This window comes from Magnolia sinica, chromosome 11 (assembly GCF_029962835.1).
Source record: "Magnolia sinica isolate HGM2019 chromosome 11, MsV1, whole genome shotgun sequence".
Classification (NCBI taxonomy): Eukaryota; Viridiplantae; Streptophyta; class Magnoliopsida; order Magnoliales; family Magnoliaceae; genus Magnolia; species Magnolia sinica.
This window is the reverse complement of record NC_080583.1, coordinates 7,274,097-7,300,816: the sequence shown is the minus strand read 5'-3', so window position 1 is coordinate 7,300,816 and position 26,720 is coordinate 7,274,097. Positions and strand designations below refer to the sequence as shown.

Below are 26,720 nucleotides of genomic sequence, written 5' to 3'. Positions count from 1 at the left end.
TGACACTTAGAAACGTTTCGAACAACCACTTAAAAGATTCAATCGTTTCATCGTATAGCAAAGCCCCACCAAATATTATAGTTTGCTTATGATGATTCACCCCAATAAAATGGGACAAATGGTCGTCCATAACTATTTATTCTGTATATGGCATTAAAGCAAACCACATCTCTAAAAACACCATAGTCCATTATTGAAATCGCATTTGCCCAGAATATATTCGTGATCTGATCATCTTCATCCACTTGTATTACATTAAAAAAAAGAGATGGATTAACCACTTGCATTTTTTGAAAGTATTGTAAAACGACCCCTGTATCACCCCTTTCTATCACTTTCATTCGCTTTTTCCGTAAGTAATTTTTGTAGTCAATGGATTGGAATCCCAGATTCTCCCGACCTCCAGATCGTCTACTAAAATATTCTACAGCCTCCCTAGGTTTTATTCCCGAGCCATTAGCATTATCCTCTTCGTCTTTTTAAGCATCGGTCATGCCTCCGTGTGACCTTAACATGTGTACCTTTGTTGGTGTGATAACTTTGTGGTTATGCTCTGCAACAAACTTAGTTACACAATATTTTCCATTCATTTAAAGCTTAATCATCATGAATGCTAGGCAGTTAGTTCTTGTAATCGGACGCCTAAACTTTAAAAGCTCGCCTTGTTTTTTGTCACGTTTTTTACCTTCTTTAGAGCAACGGAATCTTCTCCTAAGTATGGTAGCATCATCATCTGCTTTCTTTACCCATCCCCTTCGAGCACTGAACCCTGCATTCTTAGCATACCAATTGTAAAATTGAAATGCACTTTCGTCAGAAGTAAATTTCATACCAAGTTCCGGCTCTTCATATAAATTCTCATCTACATTGACCAATACATGTTGACTTGCTTCTTAGTCATCTATTTGTTGGCTTGCTTTTTGAACATCTATTTCGGTGTCAAAATCTAACCTTCGACGTGGTTCATCAAATGCATGACTCTTCAGTGATTACCATTCATTTTACCAATCAACCTTCAAAGTAAAAAAGCATTCACCAAGCTTGAATTTGTGAATTATGCCCTAATTCATGTTCTTCCTTAACCATCCTCTTCACTTTCCCTTTCCTGCACATTATAGAGAAACATAATTTATATTTGATTTCAACTCAACCCATGAAAACAATAGCTCTGTAAGCTTTTAAAGCTATAACATATCAACTTCAGATTTCATGCCATCCCTAATCCAAAGCCTAATTGGTGTTTTCATCTTCCAACAAAAAACGTAACAACTTATCTGTTTCAGAAATGCTGAGACTCTCCTTACTGACCCACCATATGATAATCCAGACGATTCCAAAAGCTCACCCCATACATGGACCACTTAGGAAGGAATCTTAATGACTAAAGATACTAACCATCCAAAAGAACTGCTCATATGGAATTCCAACATTTCTAACCGACCTCTGTATTGAGTCTCATGGACTGAGATAAAAGTTTTGCCATGTGACCCACATACAGTGGGGAATTCTAAATGATTGCATTGTCGGAACAGGCAAGCCTTATTATTTTTATACCTGTTCATCTATCTATAGAGGGAGAAGAGGGAGGGAGGGGAGGAAAAAGAAAAAGAAACAATGCAGCCTTCTCTTTCCCACCAACATGTCACATGTTTTGAACCCTTTCCTTACTCGAATTTCATGGTAACATTATGCTCCCAAGCCTCAAAATCCGGGCTACTCATCAGGTAGGTGCCATTTTTTTTTTTTTCAGACAAACGGATACTTCATTTCATATGGGGAAGAGCACAAGGCTGTACAAAAGAGGGTTTCAGGTAGGTGCCACTTTGAACAGCCCTCCAACAATCAATTTGAAAACAAAAATGGAAAAGAAAAAGGAAAAAAAGAAAAAGAAGAAGAAGAAGAAGATGCTAAATTCCCCAAATCAATTTCCACATTCAGGTTGGAAAATTCCCAAATTCTAAAATCTGCCTCCGAAGTTGAAAAATCCCCAAATCTTAAAAATCGACATACGAAGCTGAAAAATGACCAAATCCACATTCGAAAATGAGAAATCTCCAAATCCCCAGGCTGTTGCAAATAAGATCGAGATCGAGATTGAGATCGAGAGAGAGAGAGAGAGAGAGAGAGAGAGAGAGAGAGAGAGTTAGACCTGATGTGGAGTGTTTGGATTTCTCTCGGACAGTGGAGGGCTCCTATGGTGTGCTTGAGAGAGGCTTTGGATTCGAGCTCCGATTCATGCGTTGGGGTTAGTACGCCGTGAGATGCAACAAAGACATAGCGGTTTCTGTTGGATTTGAGAGAGGGAGAGCGGGAGAGAAATTGGGTTTTTGTTGGACTTGAGAGAGGGAGAGGCGGGAGAGAATTCATATGTTTTTTCTCATCTCGAGCAGGTACTCGGGTGAAACGGGCTCTAATGCCGTTTGTAAATGTCATTTCACTTACTTCGATAGGCATGATGGGGCCCACTCTGACGCACCAATGGTAAGGCGCCCGCTATGAACACCAGCCCAGGAGCTACTGGTGGGGGGACTAGCCAATCCGAGCCCATTTCATACCCAGATGAAAGAGCGTGCAGAACATGAAGATCTAGTGTCACGGAAATCCATTCATATGTGTGGGCCTCCCTTTTTTCACATCAGATGATTATCATGGTGTGGCCCACCATTTGTACAGACACGATATTCTGCGTACATGACATGATGGTGGATAAAAGACCGTACGATATGATATAGCCATTGTTATCCCATAATTTATCTTCTATTTGTGGGATCCAGAGGTTCGTAGGTTTACATCAGGTGGGACAGAGCTAGGCCGTTCATCAGGTAGCATGCAACATGAATGGTCCCATGATAAGCTGCAGACAGAGCATGAAGATCGAGTGTCACAGGAATCCATTCATATGTGTGGACCTCCCTTTTTTCACATCGGATGATTACCATGGTGTGGCCCACCATTTGTACGGACACGGTAGTCTGCATACATGACATGCCGACGGATAAAAGACCTTACGATATGATATAGCCACTGTTATCCCATAATTTGTCTTCTATTTGTGGCATCTAGGGTTTCGTAGTTTTACATTGGGTGGGAAAGATGTAGGCCGTTCAGCGACTTTTCCAACCGTTGAATTGCAATCAAACTCGAGGCATGAGCCAGAGATATTTTCCTACTTATATCCGTAAAACTGAGGCCCTGATCGAACATCAGTGACTGTTGATCACAAATTAAGTCCCTACAGTCAATTGGGTCATTCGTTTGCCACCAAATTCGGAACAGCCGCTCATCAAACAATGGGACACTTGCCTCATGACACAAATGGGTCAGGGGGCCACTGGAATGGCCACAAGGACCAGAAATCAACCCACTAGGGGTATGTGTGTTAGAATAAGAGTTCCTAGGGCCATTTAGACAAAAATTCTAGACTATATAAGTTTCAAATCACACTCCCTCACTCCCATACGAATTTTTACTGCAAGGGAAAGAGAGAGTGGAGAGAGTAGAGAGAAAGAGAGAGCTCCAAGGAGCTAGAATTTGAGGAATTTCTCCCTCCCACCACAGCCCGTGTCAGAGCCCACCATCGCTATAGAAGCGGCCCACCAGCAATCAAAAGGTAATCTATCTAGCTCTTTCCCAAGTTTTAGCATATTAGACCACTTGCATGCACTCTAACATGCTAATTCTATCGGCACAGGGCTCCAATACTCTAACCCGCGGGATCGACACCTTGAGAGCGGCTTCGCAAACCATCAAATCATTCCTAGGTGCGGACCATTATCCTTAGGTGGCCAATTATTGAACCTAGGCTAAAATTAATAATCGTGTATGTGAAATTTGCTTTACATGTTGATTTATAGGAAATCCGTTAGTAGTAGCACGCAACATGAATGGTCCCATGATAAACTGCAGACAATATCCGTGCAGGCAAATTGGACGCTTAGAGAAAATGATGGCCATCCATGACGAATGTTCAAATGTGGCCCACATGATGATGCACTAGATGCACCGTTCGAATGAAACAATCCTTTATTTCGGTATTTTTCCCAGGTTTGTATACGTTAATCATGTCCACACATGAAGCGCACTTTAACGACGAGCGAGGTAGGTCATCCGAACCGTAGTACTCCACAAATTTGAAGGGACAGGATTCCTCAGCAACAATGTTTGATCGTAGTGTTGTATAAAAATCCATGCGTGGGGCCCACAATGCTGTAAGTGTAAAATCTATTCCGTCCATCAGATTACATCCTTGATTTGAGAGGACAAAGATAAAATATCAGATAGATCCACAACTCAGATGGACCACACCACATGGAACAATGGGGATGGGATGCCAACCATAGGTTTATGTGTGGGCCCACCATGGCGTGTATCTTCCATCAAAACCATTAATCAGGTGTAAGTCACCACGATGAAGAGAAGACGTAAAAACCATCATGATAAAGAAAACTCAGGTAGGCCATGCATTGTGATCTTAGCGGTTTTGGGATCGATCTAACATTTTTCCCATTGGTTTCGCCAATTTGAGACTTTAAATTGGCTCATCGTTTCAAAGTACAATTCGGCTAACGGTTATCACCCGATGGACGGAGTGGAATTTACATATACTACGTAACGATGGACCCCACAGTGCTTGGGTGTTCTACGGCGGTGTAAAAACTAAAAAGAGTCGCATCTTTTGGTTCGTTTCCTTTAGTGCGGTACATGTGTCGCATGATCGTGAAATCCCATCCATCCACCGTACTACATGAGAAACATACAAATCCAATGGTCGTATACAACTCTTGCCTTAGACTGAGTGGAGATACCTCGTTTCAACACTTGGGGCTTGTTTGGCCAGACCAATCCCACGATATTAAGAGGGATGGGATCGCGATATCCCGGGATATACATGACGAGCCAAACAGACCCAATGAACTTGTCCCGGGATATAAGTAATCCCATGGATCTCAAAACAATCCACTGACATCACCATCATTACCTTGAAATTGATCCCATCCCTTAGTTGGATGGATTGGAAGGTAAAATCTTGGGATATGCTGGGCGTGCCAAACAGACCCATTGAACTTGTCCGGGGATATAGCAATCCCATGGATCTTAAACCAATCCACTGACACCACATCATTACCTTAAAATCCATCCCATCCCTCCTAATCCCATGGGATTTGCAAGGCCAAACAGGCCCTTGATGTATTAGTATCAATCCCTAGTGGGGGTGGCTAACATGGAGTGTGTGTACTGACATGGGTGTGTACTAACAAGCTAACCAAAAAAAAACTCCTGTCTTAGTAATCTGGACCATCTAGTTTTTCCATCCACCGTCCATTTGAAGACCACCAGATGCGATGCCTAGGATTGTTTCATGTGCCTGGTGTGACCCACAGCACCGGGCTTTTGCATAACACACGCAGATCTTCGATAATGTCGAGTAGGGCCCATTTATTTGGAGATGATCACTGGCCTGTTGCATCCCCCAGATTGGATAACTGGGTCTATCATATATCTTTGATAGGACAACCATAACCTTTCAATTTTTGGTCTACGAACTGTTATAAAATAATGATTTTATAAAATATATTTTATAATAAAATATAATATGATATATTAAAAGCTTCTGTGAGGGTTTTTAGAATAGTCCCACATGGGAAAAGAGAAGATACCTTTTTGTGGTTTAAATAAATATGGTGGAGTACCTTATTATTTGCCCACAGTCTATGGACCATAGGAGTTGCGTGTTCCAGTGCGTACTCGGTCTCAATCACGGGCTCGGTGCGAGGGCGTAGGCATGTAATGCAGTGTGGCTGTAGAGGTGCGAATGAGAGTCTCTCAGTATATATAGAGGCTAGAATAGAGTTGTTGCAGCAGAGGTGTAACTCCTCCCACAATTCATTGCAGACAATGCAGAAATCGCTACACGTGGCTAGCCCAATAGTTAGAAACGACTAGCCACTATCTCACAATAGTTAGTATGTAGTAGCTTAATGGCCCATGCACAACAGTAAAAAAAAGGGGCCATAAACGGCTAGTTTTCTCTAACAGCTAGAAAACGGTCAATGAAATTAATTTCCCTGGACCATAACCAATAGCCACCACAGTATATATAAACAGGGCCTGGATGAGTTTCCAAACCATCTCTTAATCCACTCTAGCAGACCCATACGAATTAAGACAACCACTCATTTCCTATACTCCAGTAACTCCAGTAAGACAGCAAAGTTGAACTATTGCTTGAAGAATAGACAAGTGGTGTGGTCTAGAACGGTTCAACTGAACCAGTAGTTGAAGAACAGACCAGTATACTTGTTCAAACCATAAATTTTCTTTTATTCTCTTTTCTTTTTGGGAATTTTCTTTTATTGTAGTTTTGTCAGACAGTTTGTAACAGAGTTTCATTAGTGGGCCTTCATGTTTGCTGAACGCAGACCCATATCAGGCTTGTCGTATCCTATAAGTGGTTTGCCTGTAACCTATTAGCATACTTAATTCACTTGAGTAAGGGTAAATAACACTATAAGGATAGCGTCCTAAATGTGCTTCAACCTGTACTTATTTCATATCTTAAATTTTTTCAGGTTTATATTTTACAGGTAAAATATTATTATGTAAATATCTCCACAAGAACATGCGGCTAAGATTAGACATACAATAGCAGTTGATATTCAACCGAAAAAATCATAACCCTAGTGACTCAGATCTTCTAATCTGGAATTTTTTTGTCGGATGATCCATCCATGGTGGGCCACATCGCAATAATGGCCCTTCATATCAACGTTCTTGCCAGACAAACGTAGGGCCAGACGTGCACAAAATGAAGGGCGGAGACGACAGCTAATATCCATATATTTCTTCCGCATGAAAAGGAGAAGAAACTTTGACACTATGGTGGAGTGTGACGCTGATACTCAGATACCAAGACGTTGCATATGCACCTTACATATGACTAAATAAAACCGTCCAAGTAGCAGATTTTAATAGATGGATCATAAACCGAAAATTAAAGTTTAATTACGTCAAAGATGGATGATCTTGGGGGACAATTAATGAACGGCCAGGATGAAAAGTTACAATGGTCCGAATTCAACAAACGGATGAGCTTTAATTTCCGGGGGCATGCGTATCAATCTCACATCCTGCCGGAGTAACAAATAAAAGTCCAGGAGATGGTTGCCACGCGCACAGGGCAATCCGAACCGTTGGTAATGTGGGCCACCAGGTGTAGAGCGAGATAAGTTAGCGGTGATTTAGTGAGCATAGCCTTCGCTTGCTGTCAGTTTTATGCATTGATTGTCGACCCTCCATTTTCCCACTGCAGTCGTAATTTTAGCTTACAGCCCCTTCGCAAAGGTGCCCCACCATATCAACGGTGCAGATTGCCTTAGAAGCGATGATATTGGACCAGCGAACTTCCATCTCCGAGAGGCTCCAGCTTCCGACATCTGACCAGAGGTCACGTGCTTATTGAAATTGCAACGAATCAATACTGTTCATCGCGCGATGAAGAAAAAGTTTGTTTTACCTCCGTCGCGACTCAGACACCCAGCATATGTCGCAATATTGGGACCCACGCGTCGTTGCTCTGGACTTTATAAGGATCATCATCAGAACTTCCACTGAACGGATGATTATGAACATCACATGCGGAGATTAATTTAGAACATTGAAAGAAAGATTTCAAAGGCAAACATTGGAAGGTGATTTCATAAATCGACGGTCAGGATCATCACTGATGGCGAGTAATGATTTTTAATATATGATAGTAGCGAGAAGATGGAGGGTTCTGATCATTGGATCATCTCAGCATGTGGGGCCCGTAGGGCGACAGCTCCTGGCAATCCTGAGTCGCAAGAGACGCAAAACGAGCTCACGAAGAAAGGACGCGGATTGCATCCTACCGCCTCCCGGACGGTAATCCGTCCGGGCAGAGCTATGTGGCCCGGTGTGATGTAAGTGTTTTATCCACACCGTTCATCGTTTTTCTCAGATCATTTTAAGTAACAATTGTAAAAATGTGGCAGGTTTAAATCTTGATTGAACCACAAATTGGGGATTGAACTTCCACCATTGAAAAGTTCTTGGGAGCTAGAGAAGTTTCAGATCAAGCTTATATTTGTCTTTTCATTTCATCCACGTCTACATGACCTTATTAATAGGTTGGAGGGTAAAAAAAATCACAGTGGTCCCTGGGTTTCAACGGTGGATGTCATATCACTGTAGCTTCCTTTGGTGTGGTCCACTGGACCTGTGGACCTGCTTTATTTTTAACCCCGCACCATCAAATGTTCTGATAAAAGCGATTAACGGCGTGGATAAAATACTTACATCATTGTGGGCCCCACAGAGCCCTGCCCGGACGGATTACCGTCCGGTCGGGGGTAGGACGTAATCCGCGTCCATGAAGAAAAGCCCTCCTCTAATTTTTCTGCCCACGAACGGAATGCTAATTACAGACGCCCCATCTTCAAGCGCCATGTATAAACGTATCAAACGCACCGCATACCACGTGTGAAGCATCTGGGACGTTTATAGAGGAAACGCCACACCGAATTTTCCTTAGTCCGAAAATTCTGACCATTTATCAGGTGAGCCGCACACACACAACGACATGGACCGTTGAGAAAACTACAATCGATGTATATCAAACTCGCACTTGAGGATCACCATTTCAATCTGAGAACAATAGATATGCACTGGGGGATTCTTTGATGTACGTCCTGGATCGTTCACACATGTGAAAACTCGTGCGTGTGGTGCGTCTCCATTTGTCGCTTGAAAATTGGGGCGTCTGGTAGTAGTATTTCTTCTGGCCCAAGATCGTCTCCCTCCCTCAGTCGCCCCTGCTCTCCTGCTTAAAAGATCGCTTGCAGCAGAAAACACCACCGTCTCTCTCCCCTTCTAAAACCCTAGATCTCTTGATCTCTGCAGAAATCTATGGCCGACGATCCGATCTCCTCCTCCGCATCTGTTCCTCCTTCAAATCCGCTCGGCCATGCCGTGATTCCGATCGTCAACAAACTCCAAGACATCTTCTCCCAGCTTGGCAGCTCGTCGACGATCGATCTGCCGCAGGTGGCGGTCGTTGGGAGCCAGAGCAGCGGGAAATCCAGCGTTTTAGAAGCTCTGGTGGGGAGAGATTTCCTGCCAAGGGGCTCCGACATCTGCACACGGCGTCCGCTCGTGCTGCAGCTCGTGAACGCGCCTTCGAGTGGGGCGGAAGAGGGCGATGAGTGGGGGGAGTTCTTGCACCTTCCCGGGAAGAAATTCTTTGATTTCGCCGCGATTCGTAGGGAGATTCAGGTTAGGATTCTAGAAGTACTGATTTTCCGTTTCTTTCTTCGTTGAAAAGGTTAAAAAAAAATCATCTGGTGGGGCCCACCTTTCGATTATCCGAACTGATCATCTGGCTGGCATATCTTAACTCTGAGATTGCTGGACTCGAAGTGGATGTTCAACTTAATGCCCGCGAAAAAGAATCCATTGATTGTATGGGTGGTATGTTCCAATTGTGGAGTTTTTTTGCACGACTGGTGTGGATCACATGAATGTCTGGCCTGCCTGTTCAATCGATAAAAATGATGTTTTACCTGGTTGAGGATTGTATATTTCCTAATACCATTAAAAATAGTGTCTCGTTTGGTCCTTTTCACACCGTCAAAAGCTGTAGCTTGTGGTCGGAAGGTACGCATGAAGAGAGTGCAGGTTTATCGATCACAGAGCAATTAGAGAGAGAAGGGGGGTGGGTGGTTTCGGTAGGAGATACACATTGAGGAGAAATGAAGGTTTATCAACCAAAGAACAATGAAAATGTAGGAGAGGAGAGATTGCTAGAAGATTGACATGAAGAGGGTGAAGGTTTATCAACCAAAGAGCCATGGAAAAGCAAGAGGGAGGGAGCTGCTGATATAGTCCATGGACCCTTAAAACCCTAGTTCTGGCCTAACAAGAAATGGGAAGAAACATTAATTTTATGTAGGACCTCTAAATAGAAGTCCCCTCTATCAAACAATGCGTGCGATAAATTTCTTGATTTTTTTTTTCTTTTTTTGCGTGCAGAAGCATCTAGGCTTTTAAATCAGAATGGGTAAAGAAGCAAGTCTAGATGAGGAATTCATCATCGTCACTGTCCTACTCTTTTTTTTTTTTTTTTTGGGAAAGGTATTCAATAAAACGCAAAATACAAATAAATCCTATAGGGGGAGGACGTTAAGGGGTCATCTGAGTATTCAATAAAACGCAAAATACAAATAAATCCTATAGGGGGAGGACTTTAAGGGGTCATCTGATACCCGAAGCCCAAGAAATTATATCACGTTAAACCACTCACCTATAAGATCTTCCCTATCACAAACCTGCAGAAATATTAATCCCTATAGAGGAAAATTCATCTTGTCATGTTGAACGTGGGAATTTTATTAGGCATGAGTATGGAGTTTGAATTCAATGAAAAGGGAGGGCTAATATAGCATGTGCTTACAAGATATGAAATGGAAATGAGAGAGAAGACATTGCCAATGGCTAAAAATTGTTGGATACATGGTATCATCCAAAAACAGCAAAAATGCTGGATATACAAGAAGAGTATACAAGGAATGGGGTAGAGATCGTCTTAGATAAAGATTTAAAGGTAGAATAGTGGAGGTCAAGAGAATGGCAAAGAGATCCGTGGTAGTTAAACTGTATTTTGATAAATCAACACCCTTTCTTTGTGATAAAACAATATCATAAATTAAATGAAAAACTAAAATGTATGAAAGAGTAAAATGACATTTAAGCATAAAATGCCAAACTGGTTACATTCAACCTTGTCATTTACAAGTTTGTCTGCCTTAAAGCTTTCTTCTTGTGCAAGCTACAAACCCCCACAATCAGACTGTGTGTGATAAATTTCTCAAATTTTTATGGACTAGCTGCTAGAGAAAAATCCAAAGAGATTGGAGACAAATACAAGTTGTATGTGGGGAAGGACAATATTAGGATTGGGGTAGTATTTGTTATTTATTTATTTATTTATAATAATAAAGATAAATGCTCAGAGGATAGAATACTGGATGTTATTAGCATGGATGATGTAGGGTGTCGGTGTGTGATGGATATGGTACTTGACATGTCCCTCCTCTTCCAGGTCTGTCACAAGGGAAACGAAAACCAAGATTTGCTTTATCAGGTATCAAACGTGAGCTACGAGCAAATAGGATACCTTTAAGTAGTATCAATACGGTCACATGGATCGTAAATGCATGAATGTGATGTATCAAAAAATCTGCGGTTCCTAATGGAATAGGTAACAAAGCGACTTTGCCGCCTACTGCTACTAAATTACTACCCCCCCAAGTCAAGCTGGTGCTTGTTGTTGCACTAGGAGCTGTTGCACCAGGTGCTAAAGCATGGGTGTTTTGTATACCTATGTTGGTGAGACGCCGAGCTAGATGGATGCAAATGCAACTTCACACACCAGGTCATCTCTGTATTCAAGATGATTTTCTTCTCTTGATGTGTCTTTTCCTGTTTTACTCAATAACATTTCTGTACGTATCCAAAAAAAAAAAGAACAAAAGAAAAAAGAACATACTTTGAACAATTATTCTCAGATCCTTGGTGAAAAAAAGTGTCCATTGTCCACTTAATTTACTATCAGATTCTTTAATTTTCTTTTTCTTGTTCTTTTTTGATCTTTCTGGTGCCATGTATTACTGTGATTTGATCATTTTTGTTTTTGCATTTTCATGGACTCGTGCATAATTGAATGTTATAATTTCCTTTGGACTTCCACCCTAAACCTATGGTTTTGAAAATGCAGGCTGAAACTGACAGGGAAGCAGGAGGAAACAAGGGAGTCTCGGATAAGCAGATTCGTTTAAAGGTGTTCTCTCCAAATGTTCTCAACATTACATTGGTGGATTTGCCTGGAATTACGAAGGTTCCAGTTGGTGATCAGCCAACGGATATTGAGCTGCGAATCAGAAATATGATATTGTCATATATCAAGCACCCGACTTGTGTTATTTTAGCTGTTACACCTGCGAATTCAGATTTGGCCAATTCAGATGCACTTTCGATGGCAAGGGTGGCTGATCCTGATGGTAAATTCTGCAACTATGCTTTTATGAGATGGTGATGTACGTTCACATAACTGAAAAATTGGGCACAATAATTTTCTTTTGCAGCTGTTGGAGTGGATTTGCCCACATGATTCTAAAATTTTCTTATGCTACTTTTATTGACAGGTTCTCGGACAATTGGTGTAATCACAAAGGTCAGACACCTCTCTGTTGCAGTTCTTTGTTTATTCTAAATTTCTAATACTTCGGTAATGTTTGCATGCTGAAATCTGCAGTTATCTTGAGACATGGAAATGATATCTTGTTTTGTGTTCAGTTGGATATCATGGATAGAGGTACTGATGCTCGCAATTTTTTGCTTGGAAAAGTGATCCCTCTTCGACTTGGTTATGTCGGTGTTGTGAATCGTAGTCAGGAGGTAATCCCTTTATGAAACACTGGATGTTCGTTATGACCTTTTCCTATATTTACACCATCTGTTGTAAGCTTATAATATTATAAACTCTTGCTTCATGCTTCATCCATAGGTATAATAGACCATCCATACATATTTACAGATAATGTGAATTTCATTTCATTGGTGACAGTCAATCTAGCTACTCATGCTTCTAGACCAGATATGTGACCTTGTATGTGTACTCGCGCCTTGGTGTTTGAATTTCACTCCTTTGAATTTATGAACCAACTTCATTCATGTATGATATTGGATGTTGTCTTGGAAATGCCTCATATGAAATTAATTCTACTGACATGTTTCCGTCTTGGTGGGGATTGGGGACCTATATTTGTATAAATTTCAAAATTGCTTGTATTGAGATGATATCAAAATTCTGGAAATTGGTGAATGATTTGTTGCCAATAGAATACTGGTGCATTTCTTGGCTGATGCATGTTCTTTTTAAAGAAGCTTCTGAAATATTTTACTTATTTTATTTTCAACAGGATATTATTTACAACCGCAGTATTAAGGAAGCACTTGCTTATGAAGAGGACTTCTTCCGCAGAAAAGCTGTATAACCCATACCATTTTCAAGTTATTATGGCTTACGTCTACATTAAGTTTGCAACTTGTTGATTTAGTTTTGATACTGATTACAGGTATACCATGGCCTTTCAGATCGTTGTGGCATCCCCCAGTTAGCAAAGAAGTTGAATCAGGTAGGATGATTGGTGGCAATATCATTCACTGTCAAGCATTACAGTATTTAGTGGAAGTTTTTAACCTAAAATGGATGTCTCAATCTGCACCTGCAGTAGGTGTTGGTGATCTCTCTGCTGCAACCCATTACTGTGCTGCTACTTTATGCTTCTTTCATAGATCTCACTTTATCCTTTTGTTGGATTATCTCATATGGATTGGCATTTCCTTAAATTAATTGGTGAAGCCATTTAAGTAATTCCATAGCAACGGTTGTGCTTACGTCTGAACATTCACATGAATCTGTTACTCTGTTTCAAACTACCTTACACTTCTAATTTTATTTACAGATTTTGGTACAGCACATCAGGGCAGTTCTTCCAGGATTAAAAGCCCGCATAAGTGCTCAATTGGTTGCTGTAGCAAAGGAGCATGCTGCCTATGGTGAAATCACAGAATCAAAGGTATCTTTTTCATAATGATTCCGAGAGTATGGCTGAATCATTTGCACAAGATTATGAAAGTTTAAATTATTCTTTCCTTATTTGATAAGTTCGCACTTTCTTTCTTCCGAATAGGTGTTCAATATGAGTTGGTGGATACGCTTGGTCCTAATGTATGATAATTTTTCTTTTTGTTTAAGTTCATAGATTAATAAACATTTCGTACTATATTTCCATCATTTTTTTAAAATAATTTGTACTTCGATAATTTCCTTTTGCCAGTTGAGGGAGGGAAATTTTTGACATGAAAGAAAGATGAAAAACATAAGGGTGCATTTGCTTGCCGCAAATATCATGATCTTATTAACTCTTTGTACATAACAACTGATGTGCGAAAAAAAGGATAAAATGAACTCTCTCTACCCAAGGACCACTCTCTTTATTATTTAGTCTTCCCGGAAAATGTTGTGTTGAGGCGTGAAACGTTACATCTTCAAGATTGAGCAAAGTACGGTCGTTCTTGTACACAAAATGACCATGGTGTTATTGAAAGCAAAATTTGACCGATCGAGATGATTTATGGTTCATTGGAAAGGTGATCAAATGATTTTCTCAACGAACTTAAGTTTCTTCCAATCCGGATTATGATGAGGAAGATTCGGCTCGTTTACCAAAACCACGCATTGCCAAGTGCCCAAAGGCGTAAAAACTCTGGTTGTGCTTTAGATTAGTCAAATGAGATTCAATTGAAATAATTTCAGTTCCATTGAAAAACTTATCAGGCGACATTTCCAATGAGCCCAAGATCATAGAAAAGGGACAATCGATCAAAATGCAGACAACTAATTTCGTATACTGAACGGTCATACTTTTGATAGGTCAAACGGGCTTCGATTGAAGTAATTATAGTCTTGCTAGGAAGCTTATCTAATTATCTTTCCAATGAGACTAAGATTACCGAAAACGGACGAGATAGTTGATGCATTTTGAATGTGTAGAATGGAAAGAGATAGAAGGAAAGTTGATCCATTTAAGTCGCATTCCATTCTACACATTCAAAGTGCATCAACTACATCCACATTTCCTTATATCTTATTCTACATTATTTTCTTTCTTTCATTTTCTTTAACTTTATTTGCCTGCTTATGATCTTAAATTCTGCGAAGCAAAGCTAGTTTGTATTTCATCTTATTTACTGTAATTTTATTTTATTTACCTACCTGGTGTTATTTAGCTCCACGAAGTAAGGCTTGTTTGCATTCCATTTTACTTCATTTGCCTACCCGGGGTTACTTGGCTCTGCGATGTAAGGCTAGATAGTTTCATGTTTCTTATTTTTGCCTGCCCAACCCTTGGGTTATGCAAAGCGCAACCAAATATAAAAATGTTGAAATTCTACTGAATCACTCAAAAAACTGTAAAATCTTGTGAAGTAGAGACCACACATTGTGCGGGCGAAAAAGGATGCCTAATCCCTACCTTTTTCATTACCACAATTTGGCTAGTAGTGACTCCGAATCAAATGCATTTTTACATCTGAGTCAATAATATACTTTGTCTACACCAATAAATCAATACCAAAGCCAAGGAAGTGAGGGCATTGCTGTGCTCGTGTAGGGGGAGGCATGCATAGAAACATAAATACAATTTCGTTTACTAATATAGTATAAAAATTGACCCTTAAATTAAAAAAAATGTATGAAATTCAATAAAACATGATTTTTCAACCACGTAACATGCAAAGGGTAATATACAAGTTGAAAAGACGTAGAAATCATCATCGTCGCTGTCATCTTCATAGCCTTGTCCTCGTTATTTGAGGTTAGCTATATGAATCCTACTCTGCCAATCATTGCTATCTAAGGCCCTGTTGTTGGTAAGTGTACAAGCCTTCATGCCACTTGTTGCCACCTTGGACCAAGTTCTTTTAGGTCTTCACTCATCCTCCTTTTAGGCCCTTCTAGCTCTAAGCAGAGCTCCTTGCTTTATCGGGTTGTCTCTGACTTTTGTAGTGCATGGCCGAACCACCCACTATTTTAGCTCATAATGTAGATACTCGTAGGCTGCTTTGCACATCCTTTTCTTGGTTATATTCTTCTTCCTAGTCTTTCCAAACGACTCTTTCTCTCCCCCCCCCCCCAACAAAATGGCCAACACTCCACTCCGTCCATACAGCACATTCGGTCAAATAGCAGAATCTCCTTGAGTTTTCACTTTCTTCGGAAGCGAGGTCTTGCCCTTCCTGCTCTCTCTGAAACAGTCGATCATCTCCTTTTCCATTGCCCCCTCTCTTCGTCGATCTAGTCCAACTATGGCGGAGGTGTCTTGGGTTGTGCCCTACTTCATCGAGGGTCACTTTCAGTCTTGGCATGTTGGAGGTGGCAGGAAGCTAGGGAAGAAAAGATAGAAGGCTGCTCTGCTTGTCGTGCTTTGGGCTATCCGGGGCAAAATAAATGCTTGTTGTTTCTATAATAAAAGCGTTTCTTCTGTAGGGGTTTTTAGAGGGGCCCTGCTCGTCCTCACAAAGTGGGTTCCTTAGTTTTCGTTGGGTGGGTTTTGCCAGCCGCAGGGCTGTGCTTGTTGTTTGGGTCTAGTTTGGTTCTCTTCCTTTTGTTTTGCCTAGCGTTCTGTTGTTTCGTTTTGCTTTCTTTTCGGCCTTCATAAATTTCATCTTTCTTTCAAAAAAACAAACTGCTTGTGAGTTTCATTGGCAATGTGTTGATCACACACCACTCCATTGGGGCACAAGTCCAGTTCATCCACCAAGCACTAAGTTTGAATGTCCTCTTTGAACTCTCCATCCTTTTGCATTACAGAGCCAAGGTCAATGCATTGTTTTGAGAAATCTCCTGGCTATTAATTTGATTGAAGCCTCGCCTCTATAACTGTTCCTACTAAAGTTGCATTCCGAATACTGTTTCTTGGTTTTGTTAATCTTTATACCTTTAGATCCTAGAGACTTCCTCCACATCTCTAATGTAGTATCGACCCCTCCCTAGTTTCATCAACTGTCACTGCATTCTCCATTAGCAACATACAACAAGGGGCCTCTTCCGGATACTGGTGATTAATTCATCATAAAAATCGTAAAAATATAAGAGCTTAACGACAACCCCTGACGAAGACCCACTACTACAGGGAACTCATCAGTTCTTCCACAACCCCTTCCCACTTTGGTAACAATACTTTATACATGATATTTAATGATGTCAATATATCCTCCTAGGGCCCTTTTCCTAAACACCCACCGCATAACCTCCTCGGGCTCCATTATTTTTCTATAGATCTATAAAAATCACATGTGTACCATTTTTCTAAGAAAATATATGTTGTAATGCATGGGGATTGAATGTGATTTGAGTCACAGCTCAATGGTACACGGCCTATATTTCAACGTTGAGTTCTCAGTTTTAAGTTCAGCTTATCTATCAAAAAGAAATCATGGGGGCTGTCGTCTTTGCTGTGGGTTGGTTGCCTTGGCCCTTAGTGCTGGCTGTGCAACTGGGTGCTCATCCAGTTAGATACCTGTAACCATCAGTTTCCAAACAGCCTAAGTGGCTATATTGTTGGTGTCAAAACCTGTTTTAGGCCCCGAGGCATGAGGCATGTGCATGTATGGATGATATAGAGCATGATGACAGTAGTTATAGCCAGGGCATCAAACCTTGTTCTGCCGTGATGTTGAACCCTGTTCTACGCCCCCTAGGATGGCAGCTTTGCCACAAACCCACCCCCCCCCACAACACACACACACACGCACACACACACACCCCAAAAAAGAAGTAGAAGAAGGAGAAGAAAGATCATAGCAATAGGTGTCTGAGTTTCGTTTATCATATCTACCTGTACTTGATGCTTTTATAATTTTCACTTTCATAATTTTTCTGTAATTTTTTCTGTATTTGATAAGTGCAGGCTGGTCAGGGAGCTCTTCTCTTGAACATTCTTGCCAAATATTCTGAAGGTAAAAGCTTGCTGCTAATATGTTGATTGCCTTTAGCATCTTCAAATTTAAGATACATTCCACGCTCTTGAGTTTAATGTCTATCTTCAATATTTGCAATGCCACTCTTGAGTTTAATGTCTATCTTCAATATTCGCAATGCCACCTGTGACTAGCTATCTAAGCAGTTGCTTAGAATTTGCTTTTGAATCTTGGAATTGAGATTGTCTTTGGCATGCATGAAGGTGACACAGGCCCACGTACTCTGTTAATTAACAAAGAAACAGTACATCTATAGACTGCTTGAACACACTAGTGGCACAAATAAGTGCAATGTATGACATTTGCTAAAGATCTACTTAAACACAAAGCTGAAGGCGATTTGTTATCATTTCATACCAATTATTTGCATCATGAGTTGAATGCTCAGATGGGAACTCATTAAATAATCTGTTTTTGACAGCTTTTTCTTCGATGGTGGAGGGGAAAAACGAGGAAATGTCAACATCAGAGCTTTCTGGTGGAGCACGAGTCCACTATATTTTTCAATCAATCTTTGTGAAGAGTTTGGAGGTTTGCATCACACTACTTTATGATCTTATCTCCAAGTAATCATTCAAATTTAAAATGTTCCTTTCTACTGCCCTGCTTTACTATTGCAACCATGTTGAATTTATGGCTACTTGTGTTAATATATAGTTTCATTGTCAATCTAGTGTAACGAAGTTTTCTCTGCTGGTAACTGTTATTGAACTCCCTTTCTTATCTTTGCACTTGTATGGTAATGTGGTATGCTAGGGAATTTGTCCTGACTTTTACATTGCTACTAGTCCTGGCCTCATGTAATTTGGAACCTCTTTCAGGAAGTGGATCCATGTGATGACTTAACTGATGAAGACATCCGCACTGCTATTCAAAATGCTACTGGCCCTAAAAGTGCTTTATTTGTACCAGAGGTGAGTGTTGTAATGCTTCTTGATTTCTGGGAGTGGACTTCCAAATGATTTGGAGAAATCATTCATTTGTTTTGAAATTCCCGGTTGTTTGGTTTCCTGTGTTCTGATACTTGATAATTAACCAAATCTTTAGGTGCCATTTGAAGTTCTGGTCCGAAGGCAGATAGCTCGTTTGTTAGATCCAAGCCTTCAATGTGCAAGGTTCATCTATGATGAATTAATTAAGGTTGGCTGGTCTGGACATGCCCATCCTTTTTTATTTTTATTTTTTGTTTCAAAGGATAACAAAAAATGCCTGGTGTTTGTTGTTTATGTAAATTTTAAGTTGTACATGTAGCACTGGTTTATACATTTATATACTAGAGCATACATACATCACTCAATTGCGTCCATAAATGTGTACCTGTGTCTGTGTGCGTTTCTGGTGTGCTAAATTGTTTGGATTCTATTTCAGATGAGCCACTGCTGTCTGGCTGGTGAACTGCAACGATTTCCTGTTCTTAGGAAGCGCATGGATGAAGTTATTGGAAATTTTCTGCGAGAAGGCCTGGAACCTTCAGAGACAATGATAGGCCACATTATTGAAATGGAGGTATAATGAAGTTCAAATGCTTGAAACTGTATTTCCATTGATTAGACATGATTTTCTGAACCACTACCAGAACCATAGAAACTGTATCATGAACTGGGTGATACTTCCGTTTACCAGGATCAGGAACAAGATTATGCCTAATTTCTGTCAAGCTAGGTTTTTTCAAAAAAACAAAAAAAAAAAAATCAATAAGCTTGCCTTCTCTATACAACTTCTCATCAAGAAATGGATTCTTTGGTCTGGACATATATTGTTTTGATGGGGCAGAGACCTTGAGGGCATGCCTTTGAAAATTTGTGGCTGGAAGAGTTTGGTGATGTCACGTCTCACTATGACTAGCATCGTTTATACAGTTCATGTTACTTTTTATATAGTTCTTATGTCAATCTTTTGGAAACAAAGTTAAAACGAAAAATCTTATGTTTTCAATGAATTTAATTGAAAGGAAAAAGTGGAAAGTTGAAATTGCACATGTTGCGCATACTCATGGTCCATTTTAAAAACCACATGGTTCTTCCAATTATTATTCAATTGTCACAGGCATGGTTGAGGCCATGATTTTATGCCATTCCAATACTTCTCTTGCCTTTTCCACCTTTCAGCAACTCCATAACCAATTAACCATAAACTTGTAACTTCAGATTTGCCAGTGTTGTCAAAGTCCTAAGCTTTGTATTTTTTCCATGCACTGATTTAAGTTACTTGATTTGTAGATAGATTACATAAACACTTCACACCCGAATTTTGTCGGTGGGAGTAAAGCTGTAGAGCTTGCATTGCAGCAAGTTAAGTCTTCTAGGTTACCTGTATCTCTGCCCAAACTGAAGGTATGCTATCTAGTCTTTGTAGCATTGCTAAAAGATTTGTTATAGTTTGAATGTGTACCAGGCATAATGATGCTGCATTCTGTCTATTAATGTAACTGGTTCCTTGCATTGTGGATCCAGGACGGGGTAGATTCTGATAAAATGCAAGCATCTGAAAAAAGTCTGAAATCTCGAGCTATTTTTTCTAGGTCTGCTGCAAATGGAATTGTTGCCGACCAGGTATGTGATAGATTCTTATAAACTATAGACATTTTGTGTTTGTTTATTGTCCAGATTTCATGTTTAGGGATTTAGGATGCTAGGCCCATAGAATATTTAGAGAGGCATTTCTTATGTTAGGGCACCATTTTATTGGTTCAGCTTACATTTTTCTTTTCTTATGCTTTCATATGGATGACAAATAGGGAGTTCGACCTGTTGCAGATGCAGAGAGACCTGGATCAGCTGGTAATGTTTTACCTCGAAAGAATGACTTTTTTTTTTAACAGATGACATTCAATATTAATATCTTAAATGAACTTCCCATGCTTGTTAGTAAGCGATGTAATTTTTCAGAACTATGATGTTCATATGGCTTGAGAACCTTCATTCTGCATATCAATCATCCAGGCCTTCAGCAATAATCTTTACTTCTTTAGCTGTATTGTTGTCAATGAAGATTCCAAGTGCCCCCCCCCCCCCCCACACACACACACACATAAAAATAATAATAATTGAAAAAAAGGTTTTATGATGTTTAGATCCTACAAATTCCTCAGGGTATCCATGTTAGATATGATATGCCTCAGCCCTACCCAAAAAAGTTTTTGTTCAAGATTTAGCAAAGCATGCTAAAAATATTCGAAATTTAGAACTCCAAATAGTTGTCCTCTTCTCGAGTGAGATTGAGAAAGAGAAAGAAAGGGAATATGAGAAGCAATATGGGAAACTGAGATAAAGGACTCAATAGATGGAGATGCGCCTAGCCTCTCCTCATTTTATTATTAGGGCTTCCATAGTAAATGTGAAAGCATAAAAATACCCCATCATACTTAAGTTATTATATAGAACAAAGCCCGTGTACTTATACTCTATTCTACCCATTTTCGGAGTAGTGTTTGAAATATCGGTGTCGCGTTATGTATCGTACCCTTGGAATATAGATACGTAACAGTTATCACAAGAGATATATCATTTGTATGGGGTAATTTATCGCACTTTTAGGGAAAGATGGGGAAACATTGGGAAAATGGTCGAATTTTTCAAGGAAACTTTAGGGATTGTTAAAAAATACTTTAATACATTCTTTTAAATCATAACATCTCAAAAAAGAAGTTCACATAATATGTTTCCTTTGTATAGGGTCCTAACCTATGCACCATCTGATTGAACTAATGGAACTATATTCAAAGTGAATGCATAACATTTAGAGTGTATGCGATGATCATTTCATCAAACACTCCTAAATACTTCGAAATTAGTCTCAATTAATAGCCGGTTGAAGGAAAATTTTGAAAAAAACATGGAGAACATGAACCAATGGATATCGAAATTGAAGCTCCAACTCCATGATTTGTCATGCAAAACATGAAGAACCAATGAATTTGTAACCATTTGACACTGATTTAATATAATTTCAACCAAAAAAGGGATACAAAATTGGAAATGTTCACTGGATCGAACATGTGGGATATATCGGCACTACCTGTGCATTTTGTATCGCACAGGTAGGATACAAGATATATCGTGGGATATATCGGCCAATATTGTCGATATTTAAAACATTGGTTCGGAGTATCCCTGATATTATTGAAATATCCTCGATACCATCTGTATCTCTAGTACGGTGATATCGTTAACATTGATAGTAACAGCGATGTATCGCTAAGTATTGCCAATGTATCGATATCACCAAAGTATTGCCAATATTTTCGACCGTGTAAATTTCATGTATCTTTTGTATTGCCAATGTATTGATATCACTAATATTTTTGACTGTGTAAATTCTAGGTGTCGATTGTATCGTTAGTGTATCAGCGATATTTCGATAATATCGCTTAGTATTGCCAATGTATCGATATCAACATTGCATTGCCAATATTTTCGACTGTGTAAATTTCAGGTATCGTTTGTATTGCCGATGTATTGATATCACCAATATTTTCAACTATGTAAATTCTAGGTGTTGATTGTATCGTCAGTGTATCAACGATATTTCGATAATATCGCTAATGTATCAATATCGGCAAAAATCTGCTTATTAAAAAAAATACATTTCAAAATTTTTTATGGGTGCATGGTTCTATGCCAATGTATCTTTTGTATTGCCAATGTATCGATATCACTAATATTTTTGACTGTGTAAATTCTAGGTGTCGATTGTATCGTCAGTGTATCAGCAATATTTCGATAATATTGCTAAGTATTTCCAATGTATCGATATCTCCAATGCATTGCCAATATTTTCGACCATATAAATTTTAGGCATCGTTTGTATTGCCAATGTATTGATATCACCAATATTTTCGACTATGTAAATTCTAGGTGTTGATTGTATCGTCAGTGTATCAGCGATATTTCGATAATATCGCTAATGTATCAATATCGGCAAAAATCTGCTTATTAAAAAAAAAAATTCATTTCAAAATTTTTTATGGGCGCATGGTTGTATGCAGTGTTCAAATTGCCGACGATATTATCAATCATATCGCGATATTATCTTTATCACAACACAGGTGATATCGAGACCACAATCTTTCGTTTCATTTCTAGTTGTCAACGATTTTTCAGTGAAATATCGTGTGTTGTTGATATTTTGAAATATCGATGGATGTTTGGATGTGAGGTTAGATGGTTGGATAGATAGATGGGATGGCTGTACTGATTTCTTTTGACAGCACATGCTTTTAGGCCCCCATTAAATGGAAACTTATTATGTATGCATTATTTTTGCAAAATTTTCATTCCTAAAATATGCAAGTGTATTTTAGCATCTCATGAAGTTTCACTGAAAAATTTCCACTGTTTTCCCCATGTTTCCCTAATGGTTCCCCGCATTTCTAGTTATCGACAATATCATCGGCGACTTGTTTCTATATCCCCGGCTAGTGAAACTTGTAGCGACTTTGATACTTTGCACACTGATTCTAACACATCACCTTAAGGACTAAAAGGAAAAATGATAGTGTAAAACAATAGAAACCATAATTTCCATGTAAAGTGGGCCACAAATGGCCACATGTATGATTATCACGGTCTGTCAACATTTCTCCCCAAACTGGAGCATATATATTATGAATGCATAGCTTGATGAAGAGATGATCTAAATGAATTGTGACTAAAGCCTTAGTAGACGCACCTGTCGACTAATATTGAGATGATGAAATGACATGCAAATTTCCTTACTCGCAACTCTCTCTGATGAAGTGACAATCAACTTCGATGTGCTTTTTTTCTCTTGTGATAAAGTAGATTGTTGAGGCAGTTTGATTATTATAATATAGCTTCACGAGAACATCAATCATAAACTCCAATTCACATATTAATGTCTTCAACCAAACAGACTTGCATGTAGAATGAGCCATTGCCCTGTACTCTGCCTCTACACTCGAATGGGCTACCACGCTTTACTTTGTACTTCTCTACGCAACCAGTTTACTCTTACAAAGGAACAATAGTCTGTAGTAAATCGTCTCTTAGATGAAGAACCGGCTTAGTTTGCATCTAAATACCCTTCTACTTGAAGTTGACCATTGTGCTTATACAAAATACCACGACTAAGAGCTCCCTTCAAGTACCTGAGTATATGAAACATGGCTTTCATATGAGGAACACGAGAAGCTTGCATAAATTGATTAACCACACTTTCAGGAAAAGTAATATAGGTTGAGTAATTGATAAGTAATATAATTTTCCAGCAAGTTGATATCTTCTTAGATCATTAGTGAATTCTTTCTGATCTACACTAAGCTTCCAATTTGGGTCCAAGGAGTTTTGATGAGATTAACTCCCAGAAGACCATGTCTTGGCCAATAAATCCATCAGATTTTTTCGTTGTAATAATTAATGCCCATGTTAGATCTTGCTACCTCAATATCCTAGAAGTATCAAAGACGGCTCAAGTCCGCTGTATAAAAGTGTTGACTGTTGTAAAAATGTCTTCAACTTGTTAATACCTATACTTTGTTGGTGACAATGATATCATCAACATAGATGACGAACACAATGACACTTACCTCACGTTGAGTCGTTGACTCATAAAGACAAAGTGGTGAACCTGACTACGTTTCATCTCATATTCAAATAACACTTTATTGAATTTGTCGAACTAAGCTCTTAGAGATTATTTTAGGCCATAAATTGACTTATTAAGATGACACACTGTTTGACTCCCCCCCGGGCAACAAAGCCATGCGGTGTTTGCATGGCTAGTTGGCCGGAACAAGGTTCTTACGGTGGACAATCGTTGCAAGTGTCAAATGATTCTTCCAAATGTATGATTGTTGTGTATGCAGAATGAGGAATCAATAGATCACTTATTTATCCATTGTGAGTTCACAAGGGGAATTTGGGAGTCTTTCCTTAAGTTATTCGGAATTGCTTGGGTCATGCCCAGTTTGTTTGGGCATTTCTTCTTTATGTGGCATGAAGGAATTCATGGAAAGAGAGCTTTGAAAGTGTGGCGGCTATGTTTACTGAGGGGAATTTGGTCGTTATGGTTAGAGAGGAACAACTGATGTTTTCGGAATCGGTCAGGGCGTCTTTCAGATGTGTTCAGTAGAGCCAAAGGAAATGTTATGGAGTGGGCGTTGGTGGCCAAGGTGGTGGATCGTTTTCCGGTGTGTTGGTCACCCTTGTAATTTAATGCTTCTTCATCTTTCCGGGTGTAATATTTGAGCAGTTTTTCTTTTGTTTCAATTCTCTTGTAAAGTTCTGGCTTAGACGTCTTTGTTAATATATACCCTTTTTTTTTTGAAAAAAAGAAGCCAGGCTGCTGCTCCATATAGACTTCTTTGGTAAGATCCCCGTGTAGAAATGCTTTCTTCACATCAAGCTGACATAAATGCCAATCCAAATTTGTGGCAACAGAAACAACCCGCACAGAGTTAAGCTTTGCCACATGAGAAAATGTCTCTAATTAGTCAACTCGTAAGGTTTGAGAGTGCCCTTTAGCGACTAACCGAGCATTTAAATGTTCAACTAAACCATCGTGGTTGTACTTAATTGTGTATACCCATCAACACCCAACCGCACGTTTTCTAGTAGGTAAGTCAGGTAAATTCTAAGTTTGATTAACGATGGAGAGCAACCATCTCATCTTCTATAGCTTGTTTCCATCCATCACTACTGATAGCTTCGTGGAAATGAGGAACAAACATATAGATGACAAGGAAAAAGTAAAATTGCGTCGGGAATGAGATAAACCGACAAAGGAACCAAAATGAGAAATAGGATGCTGAGTGCAAGAACGTATAGCCTTGTCAAGAGCGATCGGTAAGTCGCCTTCATTAGATGCTAAAGAAGGAAATTTAGGAGGATGATGATCTTTGGATGAAGGAGGAGGATTGGTGGGAGCCACAATTATATGAGTTTCATTACCATGCTTGGAACATTTGGAGTATACTTGGAACGATGGAGCAAAACATTGTACCTACATTCCATTCAATGAAAGTTGTGTCAGGCATAATGGGAAGAGTAGCAGACTTCTCCAACCTGCAAGGTCTTAGCATTTTAAAAAATAAGGAATGCATTTAAAGAATGTGACATCAACTGATACATAACGTTTGTGAGAGATGATTGTAGCATTTATATCCTCGTTGGGTACGCGAGTATTCAAGAAAGATGCACTTGATGGCCTTTGGTTTGAACTTGTGAAGAATATGATCCAACTGATGTACGAAATGCACACTCAAACACTTTAGGAGGAATGGAAAATGTACGAATACCAGGACATAAAACAAAAAGTGGATTTTTCATCTAAAATAGATGATGGCATTTGATTTATTTAATGGTATATGGTTAAAACTGCATCACTCTAAAACATTTTCTGAACTTTCACGTTAAATAATAGCACCCTTGCAACCTTAAGTGCTGGTTCTTATGTTTAGCTACACCATTTTGTTGTGGCGTGTGACGTGTGTGCACATGAGAATAATGCCATGAGATTTGAGAGATGAAATAAATTCGTTAGATATATGTTTCTTAGTATTATCTAAATATAAGATACACTCCTTAGCATTGAATTGTGTTTGTACTTCCATATAAAATTCCTTAAAAGTAAGAAAACACTTCAGAGCAAACTTTCATTATAACTAAGTCATACGAGAATAATTGTCTGTATAGATAATAAAGCACTTGAAATCAAATACACTCGTAGTATGAACTGGACCTTAAGTGACGCAGGACAACCCTAATTATGATGCATGCTCATGGAGATAATTAAACAGCGGAAATAAAAGGAATAAATGATCTAAAATTCTAACAATAATCATCATAACTGAGAAAATCATAAAGGAAACATGCAATGGAGCGGGCCATCACTACAACCATGGAGTATGGAATTCAATTACTACTTAGGTTGGATTCGGCGAGGGATGAGACCTCCCGATCTTGCATGGTCACACCCAATCGATCAATGAAGATCACTAGTCCGAAGAACCAAGAAGTTTCTCGGATTAGGGATTTGAGAATTTGGGGATTTAGGGTTTAGATCGGTTCTCAAGATTTTGATCGAAGAGGAATTAGCCAAAACAAAAAAAATAGAAGAAAGAAAGTTATTACCTTGAGGAA

General features: G+C 39.3%; 1 protein-coding gene across 3 annotated transcripts in view; it reads left to right on the top strand.

Annotated features, from left to right (window-relative positions):
* The first annotated feature begins 8,581 nt into the window (after nucleotides 1-8,581).
* LOC131218711 (dynamin-related protein 3A-like) overlaps nucleotides 8,582-26,720 on the top strand; it is a 33,581-nt gene continuing 15,442 nt past the window's right edge. The window contains exons 1-16 of one of the 3 annotated variants that reach the window (XM_058213439.1): nucleotides 8,582-9,291; nucleotides 11,792-12,074; nucleotides 12,219-12,247; nucleotides 12,370-12,471; nucleotides 12,996-13,064; nucleotides 13,152-13,211; nucleotides 13,542-13,655; nucleotides 17,550-17,598; nucleotides 18,041-18,150; nucleotides 18,441-18,533; nucleotides 18,667-18,759; nucleotides 18,988-19,125; nucleotides 19,839-19,952; nucleotides 20,073-20,171; nucleotides 20,357-20,399; nucleotides 24,446-26,272. In XM_058213439.1, coding sequence (XP_058069422.1) covers nucleotides 8,926-9,291; nucleotides 11,792-12,074; nucleotides 12,219-12,247; nucleotides 12,370-12,471; nucleotides 12,996-13,064; nucleotides 13,152-13,211; nucleotides 13,542-13,655; nucleotides 17,550-17,598; nucleotides 18,041-18,150; nucleotides 18,441-18,533; nucleotides 18,667-18,759; nucleotides 18,988-19,125; nucleotides 19,839-19,952; nucleotides 20,073-20,171; nucleotides 20,357-20,399; nucleotides 24,446-24,450 — 1,767 coding nt within the window. In that variant the 5' untranslated portion in view covers nucleotides 8,582-8,925 and the 3' untranslated portion in view covers nucleotides 24,451-26,272. Of the gene's footprint in view, nucleotides 9,292-11,791; nucleotides 12,075-12,218; nucleotides 12,248-12,369; nucleotides 12,472-12,995; nucleotides 13,065-13,151; nucleotides 13,212-13,541; nucleotides 13,656-17,549; nucleotides 17,599-18,040; nucleotides 18,151-18,440; nucleotides 18,534-18,666; nucleotides 18,760-18,987; nucleotides 19,126-19,838; nucleotides 19,953-20,072; nucleotides 20,172-20,356; nucleotides 20,400-22,606; nucleotides 22,667-24,445; nucleotides 26,273-26,720 lie in introns of those variants that run through there. The other 2 variants (XM_058213437.1, XM_058213438.1) reach the window with 2 other exon arrangements.